At 33.3% G+C, this 27,780-nt stretch overlaps 2 protein-coding genes across 3 annotated transcripts; one reads left to right on the top strand and one right to left on the bottom strand.

The window, feature by feature from the left end:
• Window positions 1-2,805: 2,805 nt before the first annotated feature.
• LOC101260931 (uncharacterized oxidoreductase At4g09670) lies at window positions 2,806-5,030 on the bottom strand. The gene is made up of 2 exons (XM_004237802.3): window positions 4,285-5,030; window positions 2,806-3,581 (listed from the first exon to the last, which is right to left on the bottom strand). The coding sequence occupies exons 1-2, from the start codon at window positions 4,747-4,749 to the stop codon at window positions 2,961-2,963; spliced, it is 1,086 nt and encodes a 361-aa protein (XP_004237850.1). The 5' UTR covers window positions 4,750-5,030; the 3' UTR covers window positions 2,806-2,960.
• Window positions 5,031-11,835: 6,805 nt separating this feature from the next.
• On the top strand, window positions 11,836-26,576 carry LOC101260339 (uncharacterized aarF domain-containing protein kinase At1g71810, chloroplastic). Of its 2 annotated transcripts, none has more exons than XM_004237800.5 (21): window positions 11,836-12,361; window positions 12,453-12,497; window positions 14,596-14,634; window positions 15,337-15,507; window positions 15,617-15,769; window positions 15,943-15,978; window positions 16,846-16,889; window positions 18,202-18,292; window positions 19,052-19,093; window positions 19,178-19,286; window positions 20,176-20,290; window positions 20,379-20,428; window positions 20,536-20,614; window positions 22,113-22,163; window positions 22,291-22,432; window positions 23,106-23,150; window positions 23,347-23,451; window positions 23,567-23,608; window positions 24,327-24,506; window positions 25,454-25,567; window positions 25,996-26,576. In XM_004237800.5, exons 1-21 carry the CDS (start codon window positions 11,999-12,001, stop codon window positions 26,098-26,100), a joined length of 2,121 nt encoding a protein of 706 aa, XP_004237848.1. In that variant the 5' UTR covers window positions 11,836-11,998; the 3' UTR covers window positions 26,101-26,576. The 2 variants fall into 2 exon arrangements, with proteins under 2 accessions (XP_004237848.1, XP_010320127.1); XM_010321825.4 differs by having other exon boundaries at window positions 11,917-12,361; window positions 25,457-25,567.
• The last annotated feature ends 1,204 nt before the right edge of the window (window positions 26,577-27,780 follow it).

The following is a 27,780-nucleotide window of genomic DNA, read 5'->3' as shown; positions in this document are numbered from 1 at the left end:
TGTGGTAAAATATGATGCTAATATATCTAAAATAAAAATACAAGTATGATAACTTTTAATGGATTAACAGTTTATTCAATAAGAAAATTGGATAATCCACTCTCACCTCAGTAAGCCATTAACTATAAAATTCTAATTTGTTCCTCAACTATTTATTTGATAATCAGTAGCGGATCCAAGATTGTTATTAAAGGATGTCAATAGTTATAGTAAAAAAATATAATTATGAGGATAGTATGACTAGAACCCATGAAATGATTTTCACAATATTTAACTATCAAATTAAATATTTAACTTGTGTCAAGATGTGTTAATGCTTACATATGTATTTACTAAACCAAATTTTAATAGATAGATACAATGTAATTTTTCGACGGAGGGGTGTCTACTCCGCTTTGGTAAAGGTAGATGCGTCATTGTCGATAACTCAATATCAATAACCAATTAGCTAATTATGATTCATTAATCGATTTGGTTTAAAAGAGTTCGGAATCAAAAAAGCAAAAAAAAAATCAAAAATTTTAAAAAGGCACATCAATTTTCTTTTTAACTAAAAGGGCAAAAGCTCCATCACGAATGATTTTTTCAGATGAAATTGACGCCATTACTGAATTAAAAAACATGAAAATCCGTTCCCTAGTAGCGATTTCATCCAAATTGTTTTTTCTTTTTTTCTTAGAATCGCTGTTGTGGCAACGATAATGATTAGATTTTTTGGGGAAATAAGAATCTTCCAATCTACGGCCAAAGTGAAAGAAAATGTACTAATTTTCAATTGCCTTTCACTTTAAAAATAAATTACTGTTTTTTTTTATAAAAAAAACCTGCTTTCTTTGATGCAGCAACGTGTTCAAAAAAAATTAATGTTATCGCTGGCTGCCTTGCAAGCGATTTAACAAAAATTCTAACTTTTTTTAAAAAAATTCGCTAGCAGCAATTTTAATTTTAAATTTACTTTTTAAAAAAAACGCTGCAAGGACAGTGATGTAACAGAATTAATTTTATCAAAACGAAATTGGACTGTCAAGAGCGATTTTACCCTTTTTGTTTAAAAGAAAATTGATATGTCCCTCTGAAATTTTTGGCCTTTTTTTCTTCTTCTTGACTTCTAATCATATATGTATATATATAAAAAAGAAAATCTCAGATCCGTCTACGTGGCGCTCCCACAAATAAGAATTTCGTTTTAAATTTATTTATTTTCAAAACTAGTCTTCCCCTTCATGAAAAGTTGTGACTTTTATGAAGAGTTGTGACTTTTACGAAGAGTTGCGACTTTTATGTAAAATTATGACTTTTGCAAGAAGTTGTAACTTTTACAAAGAGTTACGACTTTCGTGAACAGTTGCGACTTTAATGAAACTTTTGTGAAAGTTTGTGACTTATATAAAGGTTGTGACCATTATGAAGGGAAGCGACTTTTTCAAGTAGTTGTAACCTTTTCAACAAGACACAATAAACATTTGTGGAGGTTATCATTTGTTGTCTATAAATAGAGGGATTTCCTCTCATTTTAAAACAACGAAAATCCTAAAACTTTCTTCTTCTTTTCTTCTTCTTCTTCACAACTAAATAATTGTGTACTTGGTTACGATTGAGTGACTCACCGACACCATTGGTTATGTTACAGATCTTGGTATGTATTTTTACAGTCATTAGTTTCTACTTATGTTATTAAGGATAAATGATAAGATAAGTTACATTTATCAACTAAATATTTGTGAACTTGATTCGTGATGAGTGGCTCACTGACACTATTACTGACAACATTGCTTATGTTACAGATCTTGGTATGTACTCCCTACCCTTGTCTCAAAAAAAAAAGATAAGATGTACTAAGTTTCATTTTTCTTTACATTATTAATATTTGTTATCGCGTAATCTTGTACATAAGATAATATAGTATTTTAATTTTAATGACTGATAGATCTAAATTATTATTTTATAAATTTTGTTATATAAAGTTTCCGCGCGAAGCACGAGTAAATTTACTGATTCTAATTTTAAAACACCCTACTATTAATATCATAGTGAAGCAGAAAAGAACAACAATATCAAACTCAGGATTTGGAAAGAGAAAAAAACATCATAATTATTTTTATAATCTAGCGGAATATGTAATGAATTTAAAATATAGTACTACTTCTTTAAAATTTGAAAAGATCTTTGACGATTTTGCTGACACAATTGATTAAAAATATATACAGTTCAAAGGACTAATGTATGCTTGGTAGAATATGAAAGCAAACAAAAGAGTGGTAAAAAGTTGGCATAATCAAAATACGACTTTGATTCATCTTTACTCAAATTGGACAATTATAGGAGTTGGTAAGCTTTTGAATGAAATATATTCTAAAATTCTATTGATTCTTTATTATAGGAAAGATAATTTTGATGTGATCTAATAAAAAATACTTTATTAGTTAATCATTTTGATGCAAAACTAATCAACAACGTAATGGATTTTATCAACTCAACCTGCAAATTGATAATATCCATTAGCAACTATATCCACTTACCAATCCATGGACTCATTTCATTGGCTTCACATATGGTTTTGAGATTCGAAAATGTATATGGTTTTTAAATTACTCCATATAGTTTGAGATCATTTGGGCTTGTTTGATTGAATTGGATAGTGTGTCAAATGTTGATCACGCAAATTCAACAAATTTTGGTATCAGAACACTAGATTCTCATCATTGAAGCATCACAAGACCGTTGAGCGTGAGCATACATACCCGGGTTCCTTAACGTGGAGATCCGGGAGGAAGGGATGGCTGCTATTTTTCATGAAAATGCAGGTTGTTCAAACTAGCTCGGCCAATTCATTTCCAAACACCTATATTACATACACATTGTCAACAAACAGAAGCTTACAAGCCTTATTCAGAAATACAACATTCAGTTACAACAACACATAGCGTTCAGATTTCACAAGAAAGATAGCTAAATACCAACTAATAGATGATCTCAACGGGCTCGAAACCTTTCTCAATTGATGCCTTGACAGCATCCACCACAAGTTGTGTCTTTCTACTAATCGTTGGCCACTTCTTCTCAGGTTTAGAACCTTCCCCTTTGATACTTCCAACCAGGTTTGAAAACTCCGTTACCATCAGAGCCTCTTGAGGAAGATCTGTATTGACTTGATGCTCACTAGGTGCAGGATGAATTGATCTAGCAAGTTCACCAAAACACGAACCTTCCACAGTGTAAAACGGAGCAACATTTTCTTGAAATGGAATTACAAAGTCATGGACCCGCAAATTTCCTTTGGATCCAATAGCAACGATGTCCATGGCCATATTAGCTAAAAATGAACAATAAAAAGTTGCTACCCTTCCGTCTTTCCAACTCAAAGAAGCGCCACAAGATAGGATAACTCCAGCTTCATTAAATTCTGGATCACCCAGAGCTGTTACTGTTTTTGGCAATTCATAATCATTAGTCCACAAGATTGCCCGAATACTATACCAACCAGCATCACCTAGAGCACCAAGAGCATCAAGATCGGACTTCACGCGAATGTCATTCTCAAGAAACTCCGCGTCACCAAGATAAGAAAACGTGCTATGTATCTGTCAACAAAAAATAAGACCATCTTCAAGGATCCTAGAGGAAGACTTCATTTGGGGTTCTCACAACTGTTTAAGTTCCAAATTTTTTGCATCAATTCCTAAATTTGTACCCTCAGTTTCTGTTTCAATTTTTTTTGTTTCCCTATGTTCGATGCCCACATTGAAGGTCTGATTAAAATCCGAATTCGCACCAAAAAGTCTCACATTGAGCTAAAGCACTCCCTAACAAAGGTGACCGACTCTCTATTGAAGTCTCATTGAGCTAAAGCACTCCCTAACAAAGGTTGTTTCAATTTATTTTTTCCCAATCGGTGTTTGATAGCCACATTAGAGGTCAATTAAAATCCGAATTCGTGCCAGAACATCTCACATTGAGCTAAAACATCCCTAACTAAGGCTAATCTGCATCGAAGTTTCACATTGAGCTAAGCACTCCCTAACAAGGTCACTCCGTATCGAAGAGACTCGAAGCCAAGACATCTAATTAAGTATGAACAGTACTCACCACTAGTTAAATATGAACGAGTAGTTATCCTCCAGCACAACCCTCGTTTGGTTAAGTTTCAATTTGTTCCTTTTTAAACCTTACATTTTTATGAGTCAACTTATCATGACATTAAAACAATATTCCAAATGATTCAGATCCATTTATCAGTACTTAATGCAGAAAACAAAAGGTTCAAAAATAAAATCAGCAGATTACCGATTTGAGTTGTCCAAAACGCTGAGAATCAGAGAGGAACTCTTTCATCTTAGCAGTACGCGGATGATGCATCCACATAGTAGCATCCATGTACTGCACCCCATTCGATTCACACCCCTCCAGTATCATATCCAGCTCCTTCACGTTTAACGCAACAGGCTTTTCCAGCAAAACATGTTTCTTCTTCTGGGCTGCCAACACGGCCCACTTCACATGCAGGCTCGTCGGAAGAGGAACATAAACGGCATCCACTTCCGGATCATCCAGAACCGCCTCATAACTGCCGTAAATCTTCGTCGTTGACGGATAACCGTTTTCCTTGGCGTACGCCGTCGCTTTTTCGATCGAACGGCTGCCGACGGCGGAGATAGTGGCGTTTGGAGAAAGTGCGATGGCGCGTGATACTTTACGAGCAATGTTAGCACAACCTAAAATACCAAAACGTACCGGCGACGATTCTGCCATTATTGTTTTTTCTTAGATTGGGAACTTGAAAATGGAACTCTCAAGGCACAAAGCTCACTGATGAGGTAGTGGAAAATGGAAGACAATGGACTAATATAATAAATACTACTACTAATTGGGATATGCCTCCTATCTTTTCAATTTCGAGATTTACATAATGAAAAAGAAATTAATAAGTACGGCTATTCGTAATAGTTTCGAATCAAATTTTCAAGTATGTGAATTTTAGAGAAAACACATAAAAGAAAATCCTTCAATTTGGGTGGACAATTTACTTTAGCATTTAAGTTAGGAAAAAAGGATAAATATATTTTTAAATTATCGTAAATGGTATGAAGATATTATTTGTCATATTTTTGAGATATTGATACTCCTGTCGTTTAAAAACTGAGGTATATATCCTCTATAATAATGGAGTTACATGTCATAATCTTATCACCGACCCAACACCAAACTGAGGTATACTTTATGCTCTAATTTTTGAACGACATGAGCACTAATCCCAAAAGTATGATGGAGGATATCTGCATACCGTTTACGATTGTTTGGGGTATATTTGTCCCTTTTTCCTTTACTTTGTACGAGCGCTTATATACCTTCTTAACATTTTTGAAATGATTTATTTCCAACACTGTCATCACTAAACCAACGCGCATGTAATTTAAGTTTTGTTCAGCGTGTTGATCATCTAATTTAACTTTTTTTGAAAAAGTATATATTAAATCCATTTTATACCCCTCCCCCCTCCCTCTAACGGTAATATCAGTTTTATTCAGCGCATTAATCATCTAATTTACCTTTTAAACTTTTATAAAAAGTATATATTAAATCCTAATTTTCTCATTTCTTCACCACCTCAATCATCCGAAAATGGAGACCTAATTTCTTATCTTTTTATTTGGTTCATCTTAAATCATAGCTCTTCAAAAGTTGAATCTTTGAAGGAGTAATTATTCGTCGAGAAAAGGTAAAATTCAAACTTAATAGGAGGTTTTTCTTGTAATTTTTACCATGATGAAACCTCAACGTGATGTACACATCCATTGCCAAACTTAAATTTAGATGTAAAAAAAATATCAAGGCAAAATCCTAAACTCAAATGATATAACCATGCAAATGAAAAATTACTAACTTAGGTAACTTTAATTTATTTTCGTCAAGAAACACCACAAATTCCAAAATTCCTTCACAATATGCCTTGAAGATCCCTTCACAATAAACTAAGATCAGGTTTAGTTTAGAATGACGACGGAATTGAAGATTCAGGTGATATTTATTTAGAAATGAGTTAGGTTTTTATTTGGAAACAGGTGGGTGGGTTATATATAATTTATTAAGTTATTTTTAAAAATCATTAGTTATGTGGATGGATGAAAATGAACGTGCTTAACAACATTCAGCCTCTGAAAGTTAAGAGGGGGCAATTAAATTTCAATAGTTGACTGATGTTTACGAGTAGTCGGTCCTTCCTGTAGATAGAGTTATCAGAGAATAAATAAGCAAAGTATAGAATATAAAAGGAAATTAGATATTTTTATATTGGTTTGGAACACTGGTGTGGTGCCTACGTTCAGTCCCTTTAGGTTTCAAGGGTTTCCTTTAGAGCTTAAGGAGAACTTAGGTGATATAGAGCTTTGAACCTAGACTCATATCTGATATGCAAATCAAATCTACTATTTTGGCACAACCTTTACCTGTATAACCTACACTCAAAATCTTTCTTTCTCTTTTCTTTTTCAATTGTTTACTTTAGTGTGTACAAAACATTATGAATGATAAAAGAAGATTATAATATAAGTTCAATTGAAGTTGCACAATACACAACTACGACTATGAGTTGATTTATATAGTGTTGAGGACTGCTCTTTTAAGGAATAGCCCAAGGGTATTTTAAAATCAATGATTTTGAGTAAATCCTTGGTTTTTGTTAATTGATTCATGTTCATATCAGATATGTGCATAAGCAAACCGATTCATTCCTTTTTCTTGGATATCTTCTTGTGATCTTGAAAATCTGTTTTCTCTTGATGGTCTTCTTATAGTCTTGATACTTGGCCAATTTGATTGTCTATCTTCCATATTACTTCATCCTAGTCAGACATTGGATTGTTGTTACTTTTTGATTTCTATGTTTGATTTAGTATACCTTCTTTCATTGAGTTCCAGCAATGACAGATCTCTTTTGAAAGATGTGGTTGACTTGCGAGATTTGATTCCTTCAGTTCGGATTGAATTTAAATGAATCAATCTTTGGTTAGATTTATTTGAGTGAATCAATCTTGTCCTTATTGATGCTTGATGCATCAATCTTAGGATTTTGTGTATCTAACATAGATACGTTAGTTTTTACACCAGTCTTGACTATCCTGCAACTCAAGGTAGCTTGCCATTACGTAAAACGTTATAAGTTAACATTCTCAACTAGGCTGCGTTGAAAGGATTGAAAAAAATCACTTCAAAGATGTTAAAGGAGTATTTAAACGTCTGTATAATTTAAGAGCTAAAGTAACTTGTCCTGGCAAACTCAAGGGTTTTTATGATTTTTCCAAAGAACTTGTAAATTTCATGCTCAAATTGTTTGTTAAAATTGTATTATTTGATTTTCAAAATTTGAGTAATGATACATTAATTAAACCAAAGAAAGTACTCTATATATATACACTTGGGTCTTTTCATTCCACGCACGAAGATGTGAGTTCGAATCTACACAACTTTCTCAGAGCCTTCTCATTTGCATCAAAAAAAGTTAGATGTTTCATTTAAGGTTGACTTACTCCCTCCGTTTAAAAAAGAATGATCATATTTCTTTTTTAGTCTCTTTAAAAAAGAATGACCTCTTTCCTTTTTTGGCAACAATTTAACTTTAACTTTCTACATGACATATTTAAGACCACAAGATCAAAAAGCATTTTGCTACATTTGACATAACTTTAATTTAAAACCACAAGACTAAAAAGTTTTCTTTCTTTTCTTAAACTTCATTCTAAGTTAAACTAGGTCAACCTTTTTGAAACAGAGAGAGTATTAGTTATTGAAAAATAATTCTTGCTAGACGAAATGAAATGCCTAACTTTTCTCGATGCAAAAGTGAGGGAAAAAATACAAATAACATATTTAAGAGTAAATATTAGTAATTCTAACATATTATCTAGTTTCCAATACATAACATTAGATTTTTACAATACCTAGCAAAATAGTAAATGAATTAAAAACATAAAAAATCAACTAAATTAGTACTTGAAATTATTCCTAACGCAATTAATTAACAATACCATTTCTAAATATACATATTTTATAATGGACTGTATATCAATCCCTCAATTTTTATCCTAGGTAGTTGGTCTATTATCCAAATATAAATATAAAAGTGAAACTTAAAAATAAATATACCGTAATAAAAAAATATTTACCATTTATAGTAATGACATTTTGTTTTACTTGATCACTTTTAATTCATTTATAATACAAGTATAATATATATCATAAAGAACAATTTATTATTAACATATAATACAAATTTTAATTATTGATAATACATTTATCACACATTTTAATACACTTACAATATAGTGTGTCAAATTTTTCCCAAACAAACGTAATATATTTCAAAAAATAATTATAATTCATATATATTACATACAAGATTCACTTTTAAATCATATTATAGATTTAATATAATATTGTTGTAAATGGTAATAAATAAAAAAATATAAAAAATCAATAATTATTCATTAAAATGTACTAATTTATGTAATTTTTCCAATATAAAACTATGATAAGTCTGTTAGGTTGTGGAGCCTGATTAATATTTGATGTACTGTCATATATTACTGTTTATGCGGTTTAACCTTCACGGTGAGGTTGATGAGGTTGCCAGGGGGTTATGGGGGGTGGGAGCCCCCCACCCGAAGGAGAGGTTCGGGGCAGCCCCCGACTCAAATTTTAGGCTGCAATTTTTATTCTCCATTTATTCTCTGTAACCTAAAATAGTCTGAATTATTAATATATATATATATATATACCTACCGCCGTGGAAGTTTACTCACGGGGTGTTACCACAAAATATTGATTTCTCTCTATCTCTCTCTAGATCTCTCATCCCTTTCTCTCTAAAGTTCTTGTGTTCTTCATTCATCAAGTGTGTGCGTGGATTCGATCCTAACAAAGCGCATCTTATAAAAACGATGAATTATTATAATAAATTTTTTCCAATCAAAAAGGAAAGGAAAAGAAAATAGTTTTCTTAAATGATTCGCAACTTTTTAATTTTTCCTATATTCTATCCATAAAAAAATAATTAATCATTAAAAGAAAAAAAAAACACAAAATCAAAATGAACATGATTGAAAAAACAAGATTAAAATTTCTCAATGGAAAATAAAAATGAGAAACAAAAAATCAGAAAAAATAAGAGTGATGCACATGCGGATAAGATCTTTTAGAAAAGAATGTGACCAAAGATTTGGAGGATTCTATTTCTTTTTTAATATATTTGGAAAATATGTATCCTCAGTTTCCTAAAATGTAAAGTTACATAGTTATATTAATTATCAATTATTTAAAAAAAACCTCTTATTTTTGCTTCTAAATATGGTAATTACTATAAAAATAAATGAAATTTAATTTAATATAAAATAATAACAATATTTTAGAACTTTTAATTAAACTCTTATTTAAAAATTATTAAAGAGTTCATTTACGACTTCTAACATATATTTTTAATGAAAGGCGGAATCATTTTAGATGAAAGGCACGTGCACCCATTAACTTCAAAAATTACATGTATATTATATATATGTATTATACCTACATCCGTCAAAAATATTTACTTATTCATTTTTAATCATAAAATTTGATGACGTCCCATTGTGTGTATGTTTTTTTTTTTAAATAATGAATATAAATAAAAATTCAAGCTAAATTTGAATTATCAACCTTAAAGTTTATAAGGTCAAAATTATCGAATCACATATTAAATTATGTTACACATTCGTTTAATTTATATTTATTGAATATTTTCTGATGAAGTGCAAGTGTCCCATTGTCTTCGAATGATGCATGATTTTTTTATTTAAAAAATCCCCAAACATCTTTAAAAAAACAAAAAACAGTTTGGGGCTTTAAAGTGTGCAATCTTTTCCTTCCTAAAATTTTTATAATTCAATTATCTTTTAAAATTTAATTCCAAACCCTAGCTTTTTCTCTAAAAAATAATGATTGTGGTTTGCTAAATTCAGTGTCAAATAATAACCAGGAAAGAAGTGTTAAATGATCAAAAATTTGATCAGAATTTAGCCAGAAAATTTAAAAAACTTTTTTTTAATAAAAAACTATGTGTTAATTAAAAGATATTAAAATTAAAAGAATAAAAATATTAATAAAGTAAAATAACATTAAAAAAAATAATCATTATAACCAATTTTTTTTCTCTAAAAATACAAAGCTTAATTTTTTTTTTTTATAAATATACAATTCTATAAATTACTGTGTTTGCAACAAAGAAAATAAACAAACCATACAAATAAAATATGAAGAAACATAATTTTATTGATTAAGATAGCGGGTACAATTCTGTTGATCCCTTGATTCTATTCTACTAGAATTTATCCATGATTTGAGGGCCGTTAGTGGCGGATTTATCCATAATTCGAGGACCGTTAGTGACATATTTCTCGAACTGGGATGATTTAGATTTGACCTGAATTTATCCATTGATTCGAGGATCGTTAGTGGCGTATTTCTCGAACAAGAATGATTATAATTTGATCTATCAATTTGAAAAGACTAAGCTGATCTTTTTAAATTTCTATTAGAGGGATCAAACTGAATTAATTGTCTATATACAACTTTTTTTGGAGAGTTGGAAAAGTAATAATCCTATACTATTGTGTAGTGCCAAACAGTTCCTATTTCTACACGCATCCACTGAGTTCCACAAAGCCACAAATTCAATCCCGTCCTTCTCTTCCCCTCTTGTTTTCCTAATATCTTGTTTGGATTTTTCCTATAATCAAATCTCAAAACGTTTTAAAAACCAAAACCATAAAAAAAGAAAAATATTAGTAATATCAAAATTTAAGATAAAACTTTTCTAGAAAAGCGGTCCATGCAGCAAAGCTTTTTTTATGTATAAAATTTTGAAAAAGAGCTAGAAGTTCAGGTCGTCTTGATCATAAGATCACTAAAATAATTGTTGGGGCTTTAAGATTATCACAAACTTATATTATTAGTCGTATATTTATCTTTCCTTTATTCTCTGGTTATTGAATATTTTTTAAAGTCTACCAAATGATAAAGCCTTTTGCATTAGGTAAATTACATAAATTCCATAATTTTGATATAAAATTATAATGTATTCCTAATAAGTTTTTAATTACATTAATCCCTTAAGAATTGAAAAAAAATCTAATACTATAATGGAAACCCCGATACATTAATATGTAGCTTGGATACATTAAAAACTAGCTCGGATACATAATATGCAGCTTAGTCGGATACATTAGTATGTAGTTCGAATGCATTAAAAATTAGCTCAAATATTAAATACTGGCTCAGATACATTAATATGCAGCTCAAATACATTAAAAAAATAAAGGATTTTGGAAATTTTTAAAAGTAACAAAGGATAATGAAAATAAGTAAAAATAAAAGATGTGTATTTCTATATTTTGTCCTTGTAAAAATATCAAATTTGTTTTTCTATGTAGTTTTTAAATTCCAGGCACCACAAATCTTCAACAAATCAATATACTATTTTAATATCATTATATTAACTTATGATATTCGATAAAACGATTTCAATATTATCATATAAACTTTTTAAATTTTTTAGTCAGATTTTATTTTTCTAACTTTATATTATATTTTTTTCATTAAAAGAAATTGTTATTTATAATTTTACGTAATTCGTATAAATTCTATCTTATCAAAATTTCACTTTACGTAATAGTTATTCAATATATATATGACAACTACAAAAGTAATATCTTTGAAATTTAATTTTAAGCCCCTAACATATTGAGACGATCCTATTGAATCACAAGAATATATTATATAATATATTATGTAGTTTTAAAGTTCATTTCTATGTACTATATTCATAACTTTGAACCAATTTTACCATTTTTTTAAAAAAATACTTGAGATATTATTAGTCGTTTATATTGCTAATAATAAAAAGAGTACAACTTCCAGCCATACGTAACGGTCCTAATAGACGCACGCAAAATTACAATCGCTCCGCCACAAAATGCTGGTCGTCCCGCCGCAACCGCTGCCGTTATTCGCCGCCAATTCACTCTCCGACGGATCCTTCCGCTGTCTATTCCGGCGTAGCAAGGTCAATTCCAGCTCCAGTCGCGTAGCGCTGCCGGTTGCGGCAGTTGCGCGTGAGGTGGATGATTTCACGAAGTACTCTGGCTACGTTTTCGAGCTGAATCCGTCGGAGGAAGATTCTCTTACGGAGTATAATATCGCGAAAATTGCTGCGTTTTATCAGAAGAAACCGTTGATTGTACTTCGTAGGCTCGTCCAAATCGGTTCTACTCTGGGCAAGTGGTTCGCCGTCAGGTACCTGGATACTGTTAATGAACGCGCCGATGAGATGTTCAAAGTTAGTAATTTTTGGATACATTTTTTTTGGAATAATGCATCATAGTTACGTGTACTTGAACTAATTTAGTGTTGTTTCTGGTTGCTTGCAGATTAGAGCTGCAGAATTGAGGAAGATACTATTACAGCTTGGTCCAGTATGTCTTATTAATTGAACTTGCAATTTTTACTGAAACAACTCTCGATTTTAGTTTAGTTTTTAATGTGGAAGTGGCAATAATTAGGTAGCTCACTGCTACTAGTAAGAAGCCCAGACTGTTAAGTAAAGAGACTGACTTACGAATTTATCAGTTTAGTGGACTTTGGAAATCCCATGAAAATGCAAGAGAAAAGATGCATCTAAGTGTGTTTCCACATATTTCCTACTAAAGTACTTCCCATCACATACTATAATTGGAAATTAGTGTGTGTCTCACAGTTAGACTTGGGGATTCAAGTGCAGTACTTGAAAGATATGAAGACTCCTTGCATTAAATTTTTTATGTTGGTGATCTTTTGAGCAGTTAATTGGCAAAAGGACAACTGGTTCTGAAAGTTTACAAGATTTGAAACTATATTTTAAATGTTAATGACCTGCAAACGAATGCTCTTCCACTTGCAGATTAGTCAATACAGATGACTGATAACAGGTTTGCTACACCCCAGAAACAACATTTTTATCTACTCCCATAAGCAATCACATTCACTCTATTGAGAAGTATTTATATGCCTCAAACCTTTATTTTTTTCTCCTTTATTCTTTATCAGTTTTCTAATTTTTTTCTGCTACTAGAACTAGAAGCATTTTACTAGGCATATTTTTATTTGCTCAAGTCTGAATTTCAGCTGAACTTCTTTTCAGCACAATTTTAGGAATAGTATGCTCAATATGTCAAGTTCTAAGTTTTGTCGTGGATAGTAGTGCAGTGTCCTTATTGCTAACAAACTAATCAAATTCAAACCGACACCAGGCATCAAACTTTGGGGTCCTACATGCTAGTGATTCCAACAAATAATCATCTATGACATTATTCCTGTGGACCATGCCCAGTCCATGGGCTAGACCATGTCATTCTTTCCAATAGGAACCTACCTATGCTAACAACTAAACTATGCATATGAACTTAAGGTCCTTTGTGCTACTTAAAGAATCTTTTAAACTAACCCAAGTAGCAATAGCTGAAATTAAACTCCTACTTCTACACTGCACAATAAGCTTCCTGGGTAACCAACTCCAACAAAAGTAACTTATAAGAAAGGATCAAAGGCATCAAGAAGAACATGTAGCATGGTTCAACTGAACTTAGCAATATGAATAATCTCAGTAGCAATGCTGTCTCTTTGGTGGCACTGCCATATTATGTCATGTTTGGTTACTAGACATATTGTCCTTCCATACTGAGGCTTGCGTGATGTCAATTCCTACCTGCTTACAAGCTCTGCGCAAAGTTCAAGCCTTCACATTGAAACATTTTATGGCTAAGGTCTGGAGCCTTGATCTCTGAAAGATGGATGTGCTTGAGAGAATTCCAACTCTCTCTGTGTTATCTTTTAATATTTTATAGACTACTAGTTTAGCTAGTTGCTTTATCCTTCTTCTTTTTTGGGGTGGGTGGGAGGTGCTTTGGGTCATTCATAGTCAGGCTTACTTGAAGGGCGTGCAAAACATTTCTATCAAAAGAAAGGGTGGGAAAGTTTTTGTATAGACAATTGCAGATGAGTTTTATTTCTTTTTCCTATTGGGTCCCTCCTTTCTTGACTTGGGAGGAATGAGTCGATGTCCTACTTGTATGACTTGTAAGTTCTGAATTATCAGTCAGCTCAGTTTTATGAATGAGTTGATGTCCTACTTTTACGGCTTGTAAGTTCTGAGGTATCAGTCAGCTCAGTTCTATCTAACGTAAAAATGTTAATTCTTCATCCTCGAGCAAAACTTGCACGGATGCCCTCTTATATCTTGCTTCTCATCCTTTTCATTTTGAATACAAGCACACATCGCATCACACTTTAGTACTATATGAGAGAGAGATGTCATGTTGAAATGTGCTAAAATGAAAATCAATCTGAAATAAGAATATTTGGACTTCGATAGACAATTTTCTTACATAAATTATATAGGATAGATTGGATTTTTCTTAGAAGGAGAGATATCTGGTCTTATTGAAGGTTTGGATGTGGGAAGTCATGTTATATATTTTATCTTGTAAAATATTATCCCTTTACCAGTGTGATGAATTCTAAAATGCTTTTTTGCAGGCATATGTTAAAATTGCACAAGCTATCTCATCTCGACCAGTAAGTAAAGCTTCTTTCAGCTATTCAATTTTGTGGTTTCACTTCCACACATCAAGTGAATTTCTGGGGAACTGAGAGAATTCTGTTCCCATCGGATTTCTTGATCTGGCAGAGGTCTCTGGTATTGAATATGTAGCATACAATTGGGAGCTTCCGCTCATCATGCTTTATATTTTTTTTTCTTTGACTGACTTCTCTTTACAAAATTGGCATTAGCTCCCCTTTATTTTTCCTTTAGTGAATATTTGTCAACAAGTGTGAAAATGAGAAACAGTAAAGATGCTGGATCATAGATTTATTTTGTATTTAGTTCCTTTTTGATTGGATATGTGTGTGTTGGTTTCTGAAATTAAAAACATCTTTTAGAACATGTAAAGAGAGAAAAATAAAGAGCATTGTTTACGATTAATGTGTCTGCTAATTGGAACTGCTCGAAAGTTATAGTGGTTCCAAAATTTTCATTTATTCACTCTCCAAGATTTGCAATGATTAAAATTGAACTAGAATTCTGAGTATGTATCCAAAATGCTCATTCCCATAAACTGATTCATTTTGTGCAACTAACTAATACTTCTTGTGAGATAGTGGGACAAGAACTACTAGCAGCCTATGCAAGAATTAATTGTTTGTAGTGCACACCCATTGTAGCATCCCATATTTCACTTAATCTAGTGATGTTAATCAGATTTAAATTTCTTCTAGGATTTGATACCACCATCGTATTTGGATGAGCTATCTCTGTTGCAAGATCGGATAACACCTTTTTCCTCTGAAGTAGCTTTTGAAATGATAGAAAAGGAGCTTGGCATGCCAATAGATGTGATGTTCTCTGAGATCTCACCTGAGCCTGTCGCAGCAGCATCACTTGGACAGGTCTGTGAAGCAGCGGACTTCTGTTTCTTAGTTTAAAATTAGGTGGACTTGTACTCACTCTTAGTATAATCAAAGGTGAAAGAAACTAAATCTGAGTTCCATCTTTAAGGTCTATCAAGCTAGGCTTCGTTCTACCAGGGAAGTTGTTGCTGTGAAGGTGCAGAGACCTGGAGTTCAAAGTGCAATCTCCTTGGACATATTGATTTTACGATATCTCGCAGGCTTAATAAAGAAGGCAGGAAAACTTAATACCGACCTTCAGGTATTATGATAAAAGTAAATTCCTAGCTGAGAGAGGAAAAATGAGATGGGACATGGAACAGTGATTGATTTAGGCTGATCTGAAATTTAGTGTGCACAAGCATCTATTTCCAAAATGACAATATGTATTCTTTGCAATTACTAGTCCTGAGCACATTTTTTCTCGATATACAGGCAGTTGTTGATGAGTGGGCCTCAAGTCTTTTTCGGGTATGATTTTGTATCTTCATCTTCCTAGTAAAATCTCATATGTTTATGTGTGTCCACATAATTCCTCTCCTACTATTTGATAATTGACATCAAAGTTATAAAAAAACCATTGGAAGAAGCCCTTTGGTGTGAATGACATTGTTTCTGTTATATACTAACTGGTATAGTTTCATCTTTAGATTAAGGCATAATTGATTGATTGTTGGTTGTTGTCAACTATTTAATTTGATGTCTTCTACTTCAGTTCCTATCTGTGAGTTTCAACATTTAGTATTACTTGATAAGCCTAGACTTAAAATTTGATCAACTGATCAATACTTTTATTCTTTTTTAGGTTCATATTCTGTCATTGCAAGAGGAATTAATTTTTCCTGTAGTATTCCATAATTAAGTTGTACACATTATTGTGGTTTGGGAAAGACAGACAGCATAAGCTTCGGGCATTTTGAAAAAGAACAGTTTCGGTCTATACATAGTAGATTTATTACTGGAGACTATATTTCTTTTGGAAGATGAATGGAAAGTTGTAGGGAGAAAATTAGGATTTCTGTATTCATTTAATCAAGAGGAAACATATCATAGTATCAAAGAATAACATGTCAACATTAAACTACCTTTTCTACATGAACATTTCAGATACCTCTATGGAAAACCAGAAAATCTTTGATTAGTACTAGTCTGGTAGTTTGACCCTTTCTTTTTGTCTTGATCTTTCATTTTAACTGAACATCCTCATATATCATATATATATATATATATATATATATATATATATATAAAATCAAAATTAGCAATAACTACTTCTAATAATAAGGAGGAATATTCTTAGTACTTTATATTGAATACAGGTGGTCAAATTGAATGCAGGAGATGGACTACAAACAAGAAGCACGGAATGGAGTCAAATTTCGGTAAAATGATTTACCTGTTTGACTGTGTCCTCTATAAGATATCTGAAACCTGCATACCTTTAATCCAATCTCACTTAGAACATGATGAGTGAGTTAGCACCTTTAAGAATCTGACTGATGAGAGATTAATCACACTATTTTTGTGGTTAACCACAAGATAATTGATTCACCTCCAAGGTCTTTTACAGAATTTTCCAGTGGGTTTTGAACTTTATGAAATTCAATTAGTTTTTATCATGAGTTAAATATCCTAAATGTGTAAAATCTTTTTTTCTTTCTTATGAAACCGGGGCTAATTTGTAGCATTCTGTACTGGATTACCTGTTGCAGTTACTTCTGTTGATCTTATACGTTCTTGTCAAAGCTTTGTAGTCTATGACCCTTCTGCTGAAATACTAGTCTAATAATTTTCAATTTCAAGCCTTCTATTAAATTAATGTAAAAAGAAACCTTTCTTACAACAGTAAGATGTAATAGACATTTTGTTTATGCATCTTATTCATTATTATGGATTAGCATTTTGACCCTTACCCTTCTTCAAAGTTGATGGGAAAAAGCCAAAAAGAAAAGAAAGTTTTTTTTTGGTTGATGAGATAATTAAGCAGCGCGTAGGGATAGAAGTATTTCTTCCTATGTTCTTAATGAGCCAAAAAACAATATCAAACTGGGAAACTTTTGTAGAATGGAGAGAGATACATAGGAACTTAAGAAACTCCATCGACAAAGCTTGCTTACTGATTTCCTTTGTTTGGTTTTCTGATGCATCAAGACCAAGAGTAAACGCGTTCACTCTTCTTGCAAATGCCAGTGTGCGCTACTTTGGGGTTAATAAGAAGATGTAAAAAGGTGAACCAATGTGTTAAAAAAATGAGAAAAAGGGAAACTCCTGTGAAGTATTTGAAAACATGACAAATATAATGAAATGAACATATAAAGGAATGTGATCTCAATCTGATGTAACCTGCACAATTATTAGTATCAGGTCCATCATGAATGTCCACTTATTGGATATAGCAATACGGTAAGCTGCTCAACAACTATCAAAAGCCTGTGCCAGTAGAAAGTTCCCATGCACAATGTTACTTTAGTTGATTATCATAATTTGTAGCATTCTCATCTTTCCAACAATGACAAGAATTTCGTAATTTCCAGCTAAGCTGATAGTGCTTGCTTCATTTAACATCATAAATATTAAGACTGTATGCTACTCTTTAATTTGTGATTGCACATTCATGCATCTACTAAGATCATATGGAAAAATATTAGCATTATATTTGCATATGCGCTAAACTTTTTATAATTACATGGGCAGGCAATTGTATGGTTCAATACAGGATGTTGTGGTTCCTGAAATGAATTTGGCACTGACAACCCGGAAAGTGCTCATTATGCAGTGGCTAGAGGTAAAAACGCCATATCAGGAGCTAAAAGCTTCAGTCAAGTGATACCTACATCCTGTTAGCTTTTGGGTTAGTTTGTGACAAGTAATGTTAGACGCTCTATTATCTTTCAGCTAGTGTTCTTCCACATAGATATCTAAGTCAATAAAGACAGGATAAGTTAAAATTCTGAATTAAAACAAAAATGATATCTGGAGATTTTCTTACTGAAGGTCAATGAATTTGAGAACAGTTGGTCTCTTTCTTATCCTTGCTCTTCCGATTAAAACATGTCTTTTTGTGGTTCCTGTTGGCTTTCGGACAGTCCTTGACATTCATTCCCTGTGTATGTAGAAAAAGGTTACTTGATGGAGAGTTTCTCTAGATTAACATATTCACTAATTGTTGCACATTACCTACCATCTAGGAGGAGACAAGCAACCAGGAAAGATTATATAGTTACATCCAAAGAGGTTTAGATTACACTGATGTTGCGTTGATCAAACGTTTGAGAATCTTGTCTTTTCCTTGAAGAATTTCCTCTTTGTCATTAATGGTTTCGTTATATTGGGACATTTCAGATTTAAATACAGTAGATCCTAGAAGTAACATGTTCTCATTAGGCTCACTGATTTATGTATTAACTCAGCAATGTGGAGAGTGTCAAGAATTTTCTTTTTAGTTCCAATGAGGTGGAATATTTTATAAACTGGTGTATGTTGTCTCCTAATGTTATGAAGCTTAGACATCTTGCTCATGTTACTACACCTTTCTCTTGGCTAGGGGCAAAAGCTGGCTGGGGTCAAGGATCTTTATTTGGTTGAGGTTAAGTCGTGAAACTCATTTTCCTCAATGTTTGTGTGTTTTTCCACTTTGAACCATGCTCTAAAGTGAAATTGATGTTCACAGGTAGGGGTTTATTGCTCATTCAATCAACTTCTAGAGTATGGATTCTATCATGCAGATCCACATCCTGGAAACCTTCTTCGTACATATGACGGGAAACTAGCCTACTTAGGTACTTCATTGATTTTAGTTTCTAGTCTTATGCATGTAGGATATGGGTTATTTACTGAATAATCTTTTTTTACATGCTACTTCTCTGAATATATGCTTGTTACCTTATGGACTTTCTATTTTTCCAACATATGATGGTAACCTTTTGTTTTTCTATTTTCCCTTTTTTCTCTCTCACACCAACATTGGCTGCCTGTTTCTTAAGGAGATGGTTAAAACATCTACTTTGTTTATTACCATTAGCTATCCTCTAATGCTGGTTTTCAATACTGTTTAATAGCTCAAAAGGAAAATGCTGCTGGGAACTCGTGGTAGCTATCTTCCAGGAAACGCAAAGTAGTTTATTGAATATCTTATGTAGTTAATACATGAAACTGGTTGTTAGTGATGCTAAATAACAAACTTCTCTGGGTTGCTTTTGGTTGTTCCTCACGTTCTTTGTAATTTTATTTGTTAGTGCTATAATCTCACATCGGTTACATGTTCGGGATTTAGTCTCCTTATATCATCTTTGGATAATCCTCATCACTTAAGCTAGCTTTTAGGCTTAAGTTAAAAACTAAAGGTTATTTTCTCAACATAGTATTAGGGCCAACCCTATTGGTGATGTTGGGTTATCCAAATTTTGAACTACCCAAGTTATAATACTCCACGCGCCAGATGTCCGGTTTGAGGGAGAGGGGGGTAGAATTTCACATTGATTAACTGTGTTGGCTGTAATATGGTCTTGATAAATGCTCACCACTTGATCTAGCTTTGGGTTGAGCTTAGACCCAAGGTCCATTTTCTTAACAATTAGTCTCATGGAAATTTGATTACTTTATCCTAGTTGAGTACCTTATAGCTACCTATCATCAATTTGTTGTACCTAAAATTTCTCTTAATCCCAGATTTCGGTATGATGGGTGAATTCAAACAAGAATATCGTGATGGTTTCATTGAAGCATGTCTCCATCTAGTGAATCGTGATTACAGTGCATTGGCCAAGGATTTTGTCACTCTTGGGTATTATTAATATCTTCACTACTGAATGAGAGGTCACTTCTTGATATTAGAATTATTTAGTGTTGATACAATATATTATCATTGACAGGCTCATTCCGCCCACAAGTGACAAAGTTGCCGTTACAGAAGCCCTAACAGGTTTTTTCCTTTATATTGACATTATTAGCTATATACAGTTAAATTCTAGACCTAGAAAGTAATCTAGTTGTTGTATTCTTCTTTACTGATATGAATTTCCCCTTTAGGTGTTTTTCGGGATGCTGTAGCCAAAGGAGTCCGCAATGTGAGTTTTGGGGATCTTCTCGGAGATCTGGGATTCACCATGTAAGCTCTTTTCATGATTTCTTCTCTCCGACAGAAATTAAAATGTATTTTGTTTTCTGTATTACCTTCTATTATGTGATGTAATTTGGTGGTATTTCACTTATGCTTAAATCACATCTATCTTCTAAGTTGGTACAGAAGATGTATATTTTATGGAGTTTTCTATGATGAGGATAAGCCCAGAGGAGGGGGGACTTCTTTAAATAAAAACACAAGAAGGAAGCAACTTATTTGAACGATGTGTCTTAAGGCATTGATCTTAGTCTAATTCACCGAACATTATCTGATTGGTCAACCTTGATCTGGGTGATCTGATAGATTACTGAGATACTAATCCTTGTGCTTGTACCATCAAAATCTGAAGAGAGAATAGGCTTTGCCTGAATGCATAATGAAAAAGGAGGAACTAGTGAATAATGATAAACAGAATTAGAATTCCATTTGATGCTTATACTCCTTACATTAAATGTATGAACACGGTATCAGAAAAGTTTCATTTATGTTGAGTGATGATGTCATAATAGATTTTTTGGTTTTAATTTTTTTATTATTTCATTGCTAAATGATATCCACAATAAGAAACCATCCTAGTTAACCTTAATGGCTCTTTTGATTATTGAAGAATGCAAAGCTTTAACAGCATATGCTGACACTCTCTCGGGTAGATGACCACCGCTTTCAGTAATCATCCAGAGAAGAAGTAATATCTCGGGTAGGTAGTTTATAATGTGATGAATAAATTACTTTGATAATGAAAAAGAATTATTTTCTTAAAATGCCACCAAAGGGTTGGGTTATCAGTTTGAAAAGTTGGAGTGACAACCTTAGGAAATTCAGCAGACTCAAAATTAGTGAGTTCTTCTCATTTGCATAAACTGTGAGAGAAGGGTTTAACTGGTGGGACATAGTAGGTATTGGTGGATTAATTGAGTGAATACAAGCAGGCTGGGATACCCGCTGTTGAAAAAAGCTTCTTGGTGAAGTAATGCTTGGTCCACTGCTAGAAGGTCATTCAACTGGGGACTTTGCTTTCTTTTGCTTATGCCATGCATCATCCCTCCAATTGCAGAATCAGATTTATTTAATTTTGTCTCAGTCTGATGCTTATCTAGAATCTTTCTGGTCTCATTATCTTCTTCTTTTGGATGATGTATGGATATGCAAAGAGTTTGAGGTCATAGAAGTAGTCTTCTCGTTCTCACTATTGATCAACTTTCCACATCAGTAGTACTAAAGGTTTTGGTCATTGCTGTGTCGAGATGAAGGGGTTCTTCAATCATCTCTGGAAACCAAAGTTTTACCATGGGGAGTTGTGTGCATGTTGCACGTTAACATCTGGGGAACCTTGGCATTCATGTTGAAATCACTGATGATTATGTTTAGAGAGTCTTTGTTGTCTCGATAAGGCTTTAGCAGATATATGATTTTTCTTATGATGACTCTATATGATTATGATTTGTATTTTTCTGATAAGTTTTGCGGAACTCTTTGATTACAGGTACAAATTTAAGTTTCAAATACCTTCTTATTTCTCTCTTGTCATCCGAAGGTAATTTTGCGTGAAAAGTTTCTCAACAAAAAGAATTATTAGAGATTAATTTTTGTTTTGTATTTGCTTGATCTCGTTTATTTTGTTGGTGGCTGATGATTTTCACTGGTAATTTTGAGACATCTAGCCTTGCTGTGTTGGAGGGCATTGCTATTGGCATCAACCCAGAATACAAAGTCCTGGGTAGTACATACCCATGGATTGCTAGAAAAGTACTAACTGATAGCTCACCGAAACTAAAAGCTTCTTTAAGAGCACTTCTTTATAAGGTACACGCAAAAGAGGTCTCTCATTCTCTTTCTTAACACCTACTTGCAGCCTTCCTCTTGCTGAAGCAACTTGACAGACTTCTTACTAGTTCAGATTTCTGACCTCCATTTTGATTTTTGGTGCCACAGCCAAACCACTAACAATTATCCTTGCTAGTGGAGGAAAAAGTTATAAATCTTTAGTAGTCGACTAGTTGTATTCATGAATTCAAATGATTTAATTGGAAATGAATATTCAAGTATGTCACACTGTTCATTGTCCACAAAACGGAACTGTTTCTTCTTCGGCATGTTACAGAAACAATGGATTGTTTTATATGTTCAAAATGATGGGCAACAAGCTAGGTTCCCATCGTGTATGGATGTAGCTATGCTGGCAATGACTTTCTTTGCTATGCTGTTCTTTGCTGTTGTCATTATTAAACATAGTACTTGATACACGCTTGATTCCAACTAACTATGAATACTTTGAAGGGCCTCTCTTCTGAAAAGGAAATTGTAAGACTAATTTATTCACCGTTAGGTAGAGAAATATCAAACTTGAAGCCTGAGACAGTATACAGAAGTTTTACTGGTTGCCGATGCTATTCTACTTAAAAATTAATGATTTCAAGTTCAACTGTTTATGTAGTCATGATAAACTATAACTCCATGCTTTGAATTTTGATTATAGGATGGTCAGTTCAGGATTGATCGACTAGAGTCTCTCTTATCAGAGGTAAGCTTTTTGATATGTTTGTACACATCACTTTTGTATTTTGTAAGCATATACCTGACAGTTACAGAGTGAATGAAGCCACAGCTGAATTCTTGTTTTTCTTGATATTTGAGTTATATACGAGGAAATTGTTTCACCATATTAGCTTTTTGTTTCTGATATACAAGCGTAGATCCTGAATCTCTCTTCGTAACAGTCTCTCCGTGCCAAGACAGAAAGAACCCTGATAGAGAATCAAAATGGTGGGATTGATTCGAAGGTCATTATCAAGCAAATTCTTTCTTTTACACTGGATGATAAGGTATTCTATCTCAGAAAATATTGCACTTTCAAACAGACCAGAGGCTGGATACATCCAGGAAAAAGGGAAGAAAAAAATACGCACACTACTTATTAATTCATTTTTTTATCTTCAGGGTGCCTTTATCAGGGAAATTCTACTTGAGGAATTTTCTAAGGTATGGACTCGTGTTTTAATATTACAAGGATGCAAGCAAACTTCTTAGGAATGCTCAGCACCTTATTTTTACTAAATTCAAACAGGTGATGAATACTATAATTGCTTAATTCTTTAGGAAGTTTCAGTTTCATTATGTTTAAGTCAATTTTTTTGAAGTCATCGGATTATTATGAATACTAACTGGTTTGAATTAGTAGCAGTCGTATCTGGTTGGTGTTTCTAATTCAGATATTTTTGACAATTGAGCGTTCTCATCTTTATTCTTTTCCAAAAAAAAAAAAATAGTTCCAGGAGAAGTACCTAGAAAAAATATAGAAAAAGGAAAGTTGAAGAGAGGTTTTGCTATCATGCTGGTGATTTGTGGATGAAAATGCAAGACCCAATACCTTTTAGAAAGTTAGAATCTGCTTAACCAGTGAACATGACATGGAAACTAAAAATATCAAGTGTAGTTCCAGAAATCGGTGCTTTTGATGTTGAGAGTATGCCTTCAGCAGTTTGAAGTGGTACCTAAATGCTAATGCGAGTAATATAGGAAACTCAAATTGGTGAATTGCCACTTCATGTTTGATGTTTTGAGAAGTAGCTAACGTAATTCCTTTTCTGTGTTTGTTGAGTTTCCGCTGGTGTATCCAAAATTTCCAAAAGTAGGGTGTACTGTCATTCAAGTCATCTGGTGGTTGTATTTGGAATTTACTATTTATCCCAATTTACAGGGTATGGTTGCACTTGGTGTTGCAACTGTCGATTCAGTAACAAATGCAGTTGCAACTACATTACCGTTCTCTCCATCCCAACCATCTTCAATGACTGATGAAGATATTACTAATCTTAGAAATTTGCAACGTCTATTACTGTTGATATCAGGACTCCAAGAAAATGAGAACCCCAGCATGGTAAGAGAATCTTGCTAATAAAATGAATGCATATAAAACCTTCATGATGTTAATTGCTCCTCCATTATGGGAAAATATCTGTAGAAAGTGTTGATATGGATTTGCATGCATGTTAATATTACCCTGTTTTCCACTTTTGATATTAGAGAGAGACTATCCACATTTTACTCCCATAACATGCATGTCTTCTCAAAGGGAAAACATTCAGATACATGAACAACTAGATATTGGAGCTTAGAGACACCAGAGAAAGCATCAGTTAAATGATTAGAATCCAGTAACTTAGTTACATTAGCTTGTTATCACATATCTTACATTTCTTTCGGAATGCCTTAATTTCTTTGCAAATATTTATGTGGCCCCCCTTAAATACCAATTGCTTGCGTTGCTTACTATTATGACACCACTCATCATATTTATTTCTTGATGCGTGCTAGAATATATATGGACAAATTTTCTTTGCCAGCTTAGAATGTCACTTCACATTATCACCAATACCCTTCAGGGTGGCCCAGTAGTTCGGGCTTGGGACTTCCATATTGGAGGGCTCAAGTTCGAAGCCAGCGAAAGCAAAGGGTTCGCCTTCTGGGTCGAGGGGTTACCTCTCCTATGTGGTTTGCAAGTTATTGCATAAGAGCGGGGGTTCAACCCTGTGCGTACCTTTGTAGCGGCTGCGGATTTCCCTTGTCATAAAAGAAAATTAAAATTATCACCAATTCTGGTCTCCAAGCTTCTAGGCTAGTTACTTATTCTGTGAATGGATAATCTCCCAGCTACTGAATTGTTATGCTATCTAATATCCATAAGTCCTGTGCATCTGTAATACTTGGTTTAACTACGGATACCCCATTATTGATCATTCATTCATTGCCAAATTGATGTTTATTGTTATTGCACGATTACTTGATATGTTAGTAAATTGTGGACTCCTAATTTATTCTTTGTAGAAGGTTAATGGAGTTAGAACATCCAACAAGCAGATGATATTTTTAAACGGAGCACCTCTTCAGCAATTTGAAGCTGTCCAAGAATATCTACCCCTCCTTTCAGTTTTACCTGAGGTAAAGCTCACGAGATTTATTATCTCCATGATACAAAACCAATTTTATGATTGGTCGCATTTGTATGATAGAATTTTAATCCAGTCTTTGGATGGTGTTTATTGTTAAAAAAAAAATGCCATATGGGCTTTAACTTCAGAAAATTGAGCGCACAGCGCACCCCCTTTTTTACCTCCCTTACACTAAACATTATTTTCCACCAGTTACTTACGAAGCTGTACAAGTCTATTTTTGAGTGTGTGATTGCTCTCAGAGAAAAGGTGTACAGAGAATTTTGTAACGGTGATTATTCCATTTTGATGGCTTATATTTTCAAATTTGTCTTCTCATTACTGCCTTAATCAGCAAATGTATATACGGGTCAATTGGTATATAGATAGGCTTTGGAAACTAAACCAGCATTGAGAGTCTGACTTTATATTTTGCAGCTTCCACAAGAGATGCAACAACAGTTACTTCGCTTGCCTGCTGATTTCGCTGGAAAGCTGGCTTCCCGAGTCGCTGCAAGGACGTTAAAGAGGGTATTCTTGTGAAATATTTCAGCTTATCATGGAAAAAGCAAGATATTCTATATTGGTACTCCTCACAGAACATTTTGGTTTGTGGATTTTCCAATTATCAATCAAGCTTGCCAGTCCTAACTCCTAAATGAAGAGATCTTGGTCGATTTTATCTTAAAAGGCAGAGAAGATCAGTTCTTGAAACTATGCATTTGCAAGAAATACAGAAGTCTAGAAATATATATAGGTTGTACGAAATATAGTATATATGAAGGCAAAATGTTGTAATTCTCCTATTACAATACACTACTTAAAAAAAAAAATTCTTGTACCATTAGACTTTAGAACTAGCTGAAATGTGCCATTTGTGCCTGGCTGGAGAAGGGAAGAGACCGCCTTCCCCAAGGAATATAGCGTTGGACTGGCTGATTATTTTGCTCGATGATGCATACACTGAGACCGACGGCGTTGGCCAGACTTCTATTACAGAGTGTTTATGTTGACAGAAATGGCATTTGTCTTTCTTTTTAGTTTATTCACAAGAACCATACATACACATTATGATCCCATCGGTGCAGTCTGAGAAAGAGGTAAAATGTAAACAGACCTTACTCTATCTTTGCAGGGTAGATAGTTATTTCCAATAGACCCTCAACTCGAAAGACTTTTTTATTTCCAAGATATAAACGGACTAGATTCAACGTTAATTGCCATTAGCAAACGCGATCATATATTTGTGTAGTGCTCAACAGGCCAATTTCGTCCATCGCCAGAGAAATCTACATAAAGCATGCAATATATCATGAAACACAAATGTCTGACTGGACACTATTGGATTTTGTCGTACTAGTCTTAATTCAAGAAAATTTACCACAAATTATTGAACTTTCAAAAAAAAAAATGAATTAAAAACAGGTCAAAAATCAAACTTATATTTGTGCAGTCAAATTATGTCTTTGAGAAACTAGAAATTACATAAAAGAGTAATGTAGTTTGAAGGTCGGCAACTTGTTAGTCCATGTTATGTTCATACAACTTACATCAATAAGTGGTACTCCATTTGTTTCAATTTATTTTACTCGTCTATTTTGACTTAGCAATAAATCTTCTAGTTTTAAATAAAAATACATCATCACATAAACCAAAAAGTTATTTAATTTTTTGTAATCTTAAAAGTGTTACGTGAAAAGTTGAAAATAAAAAATGGCTAAAAAAGAAAAGATGGATTCTTTTTTAACAAGACTACAAAGAAAAGTAATACAAACAAATTAAAATCATGATAGTACTACATAATTATCTGCAATTTATTCGTCATTTAAGACTTTTTTTAGGACAAGAAAAATCCGCAGCCACTATCTTTGGTGCGCACAAGGTAAAACCCCAGTTCCTATGCAATAGCTCACAAACCACATAGGAGAGGTAACCCGCACTACACAACCCCGGTGCTACGAGCTCGACCCAGAAGGCAAACCCCTTGTTTTCACTGGCAAAACGTTTTAAACTTAACACCTTCAACATCGAAGTCCCAAGTTCAGACCGCTGAACCACCCGAAAGGGCGTCTTTTATGACATCTTCGTAGACATAAAGATGGAGAATCATTGCATATTCTTTGATACCCCAGCGACTGAAATATTCCAACTACAACTAAACTATTCGGGCAATGCGTTATGAAGTCCATTTACCCAACCAAATGTAATCTATATGCCTCCATG

Source organism: Solanum lycopersicum, chromosome 4 (genome assembly GCF_036512215.1).
Source record: "Solanum lycopersicum chromosome 4, SLM_r2.1".
In the NCBI taxonomy this organism is placed as follows: domain Eukaryota; kingdom Viridiplantae; phylum Streptophyta; class Magnoliopsida; order Solanales; family Solanaceae; genus Solanum; species Solanum lycopersicum.
This window is presented reverse-complemented; position numbering and strand designations above follow the sequence as displayed.

Bases quoted from the DNA above. Each gene is read 5' to 3' on its own strand.
- LOC101260339 (XM_004237800.5), top strand. From the start codon at position 11,999: ATGCTGGTCGTCCCGCCGCAACCGCTGCCGTTATTCGCCGCCAATTCA. The intron at 15,979-16,845 runs GTATGATTTTGT...AATTGAATGCAG, and splicing joins GGGCCTCAAGTCTTTTTCGG to GAGATGGACTACAAACAAGA. The intron at 24,507-25,453 runs GTAAGAGAATCT...TATTCTTTGTAG, and splicing joins AAAATGAGAACCCCAGCATG to AAGGTTAATGGAGTTAGAAC.
- LOC101260931 (XM_004237802.3), bottom strand. From the start codon at position 4,749: ATGGCAGAATCGTCGCCGGTACGTTTTGGTATTTTAGGTTGTGCTAAC. The intron at 3,582-4,284 runs GTAATCTGCTGA...TTTTGTTGACAG, and splicing joins GTTTTGGACAACTCAAATCG to ATACATAGCACGTTTTCTTA.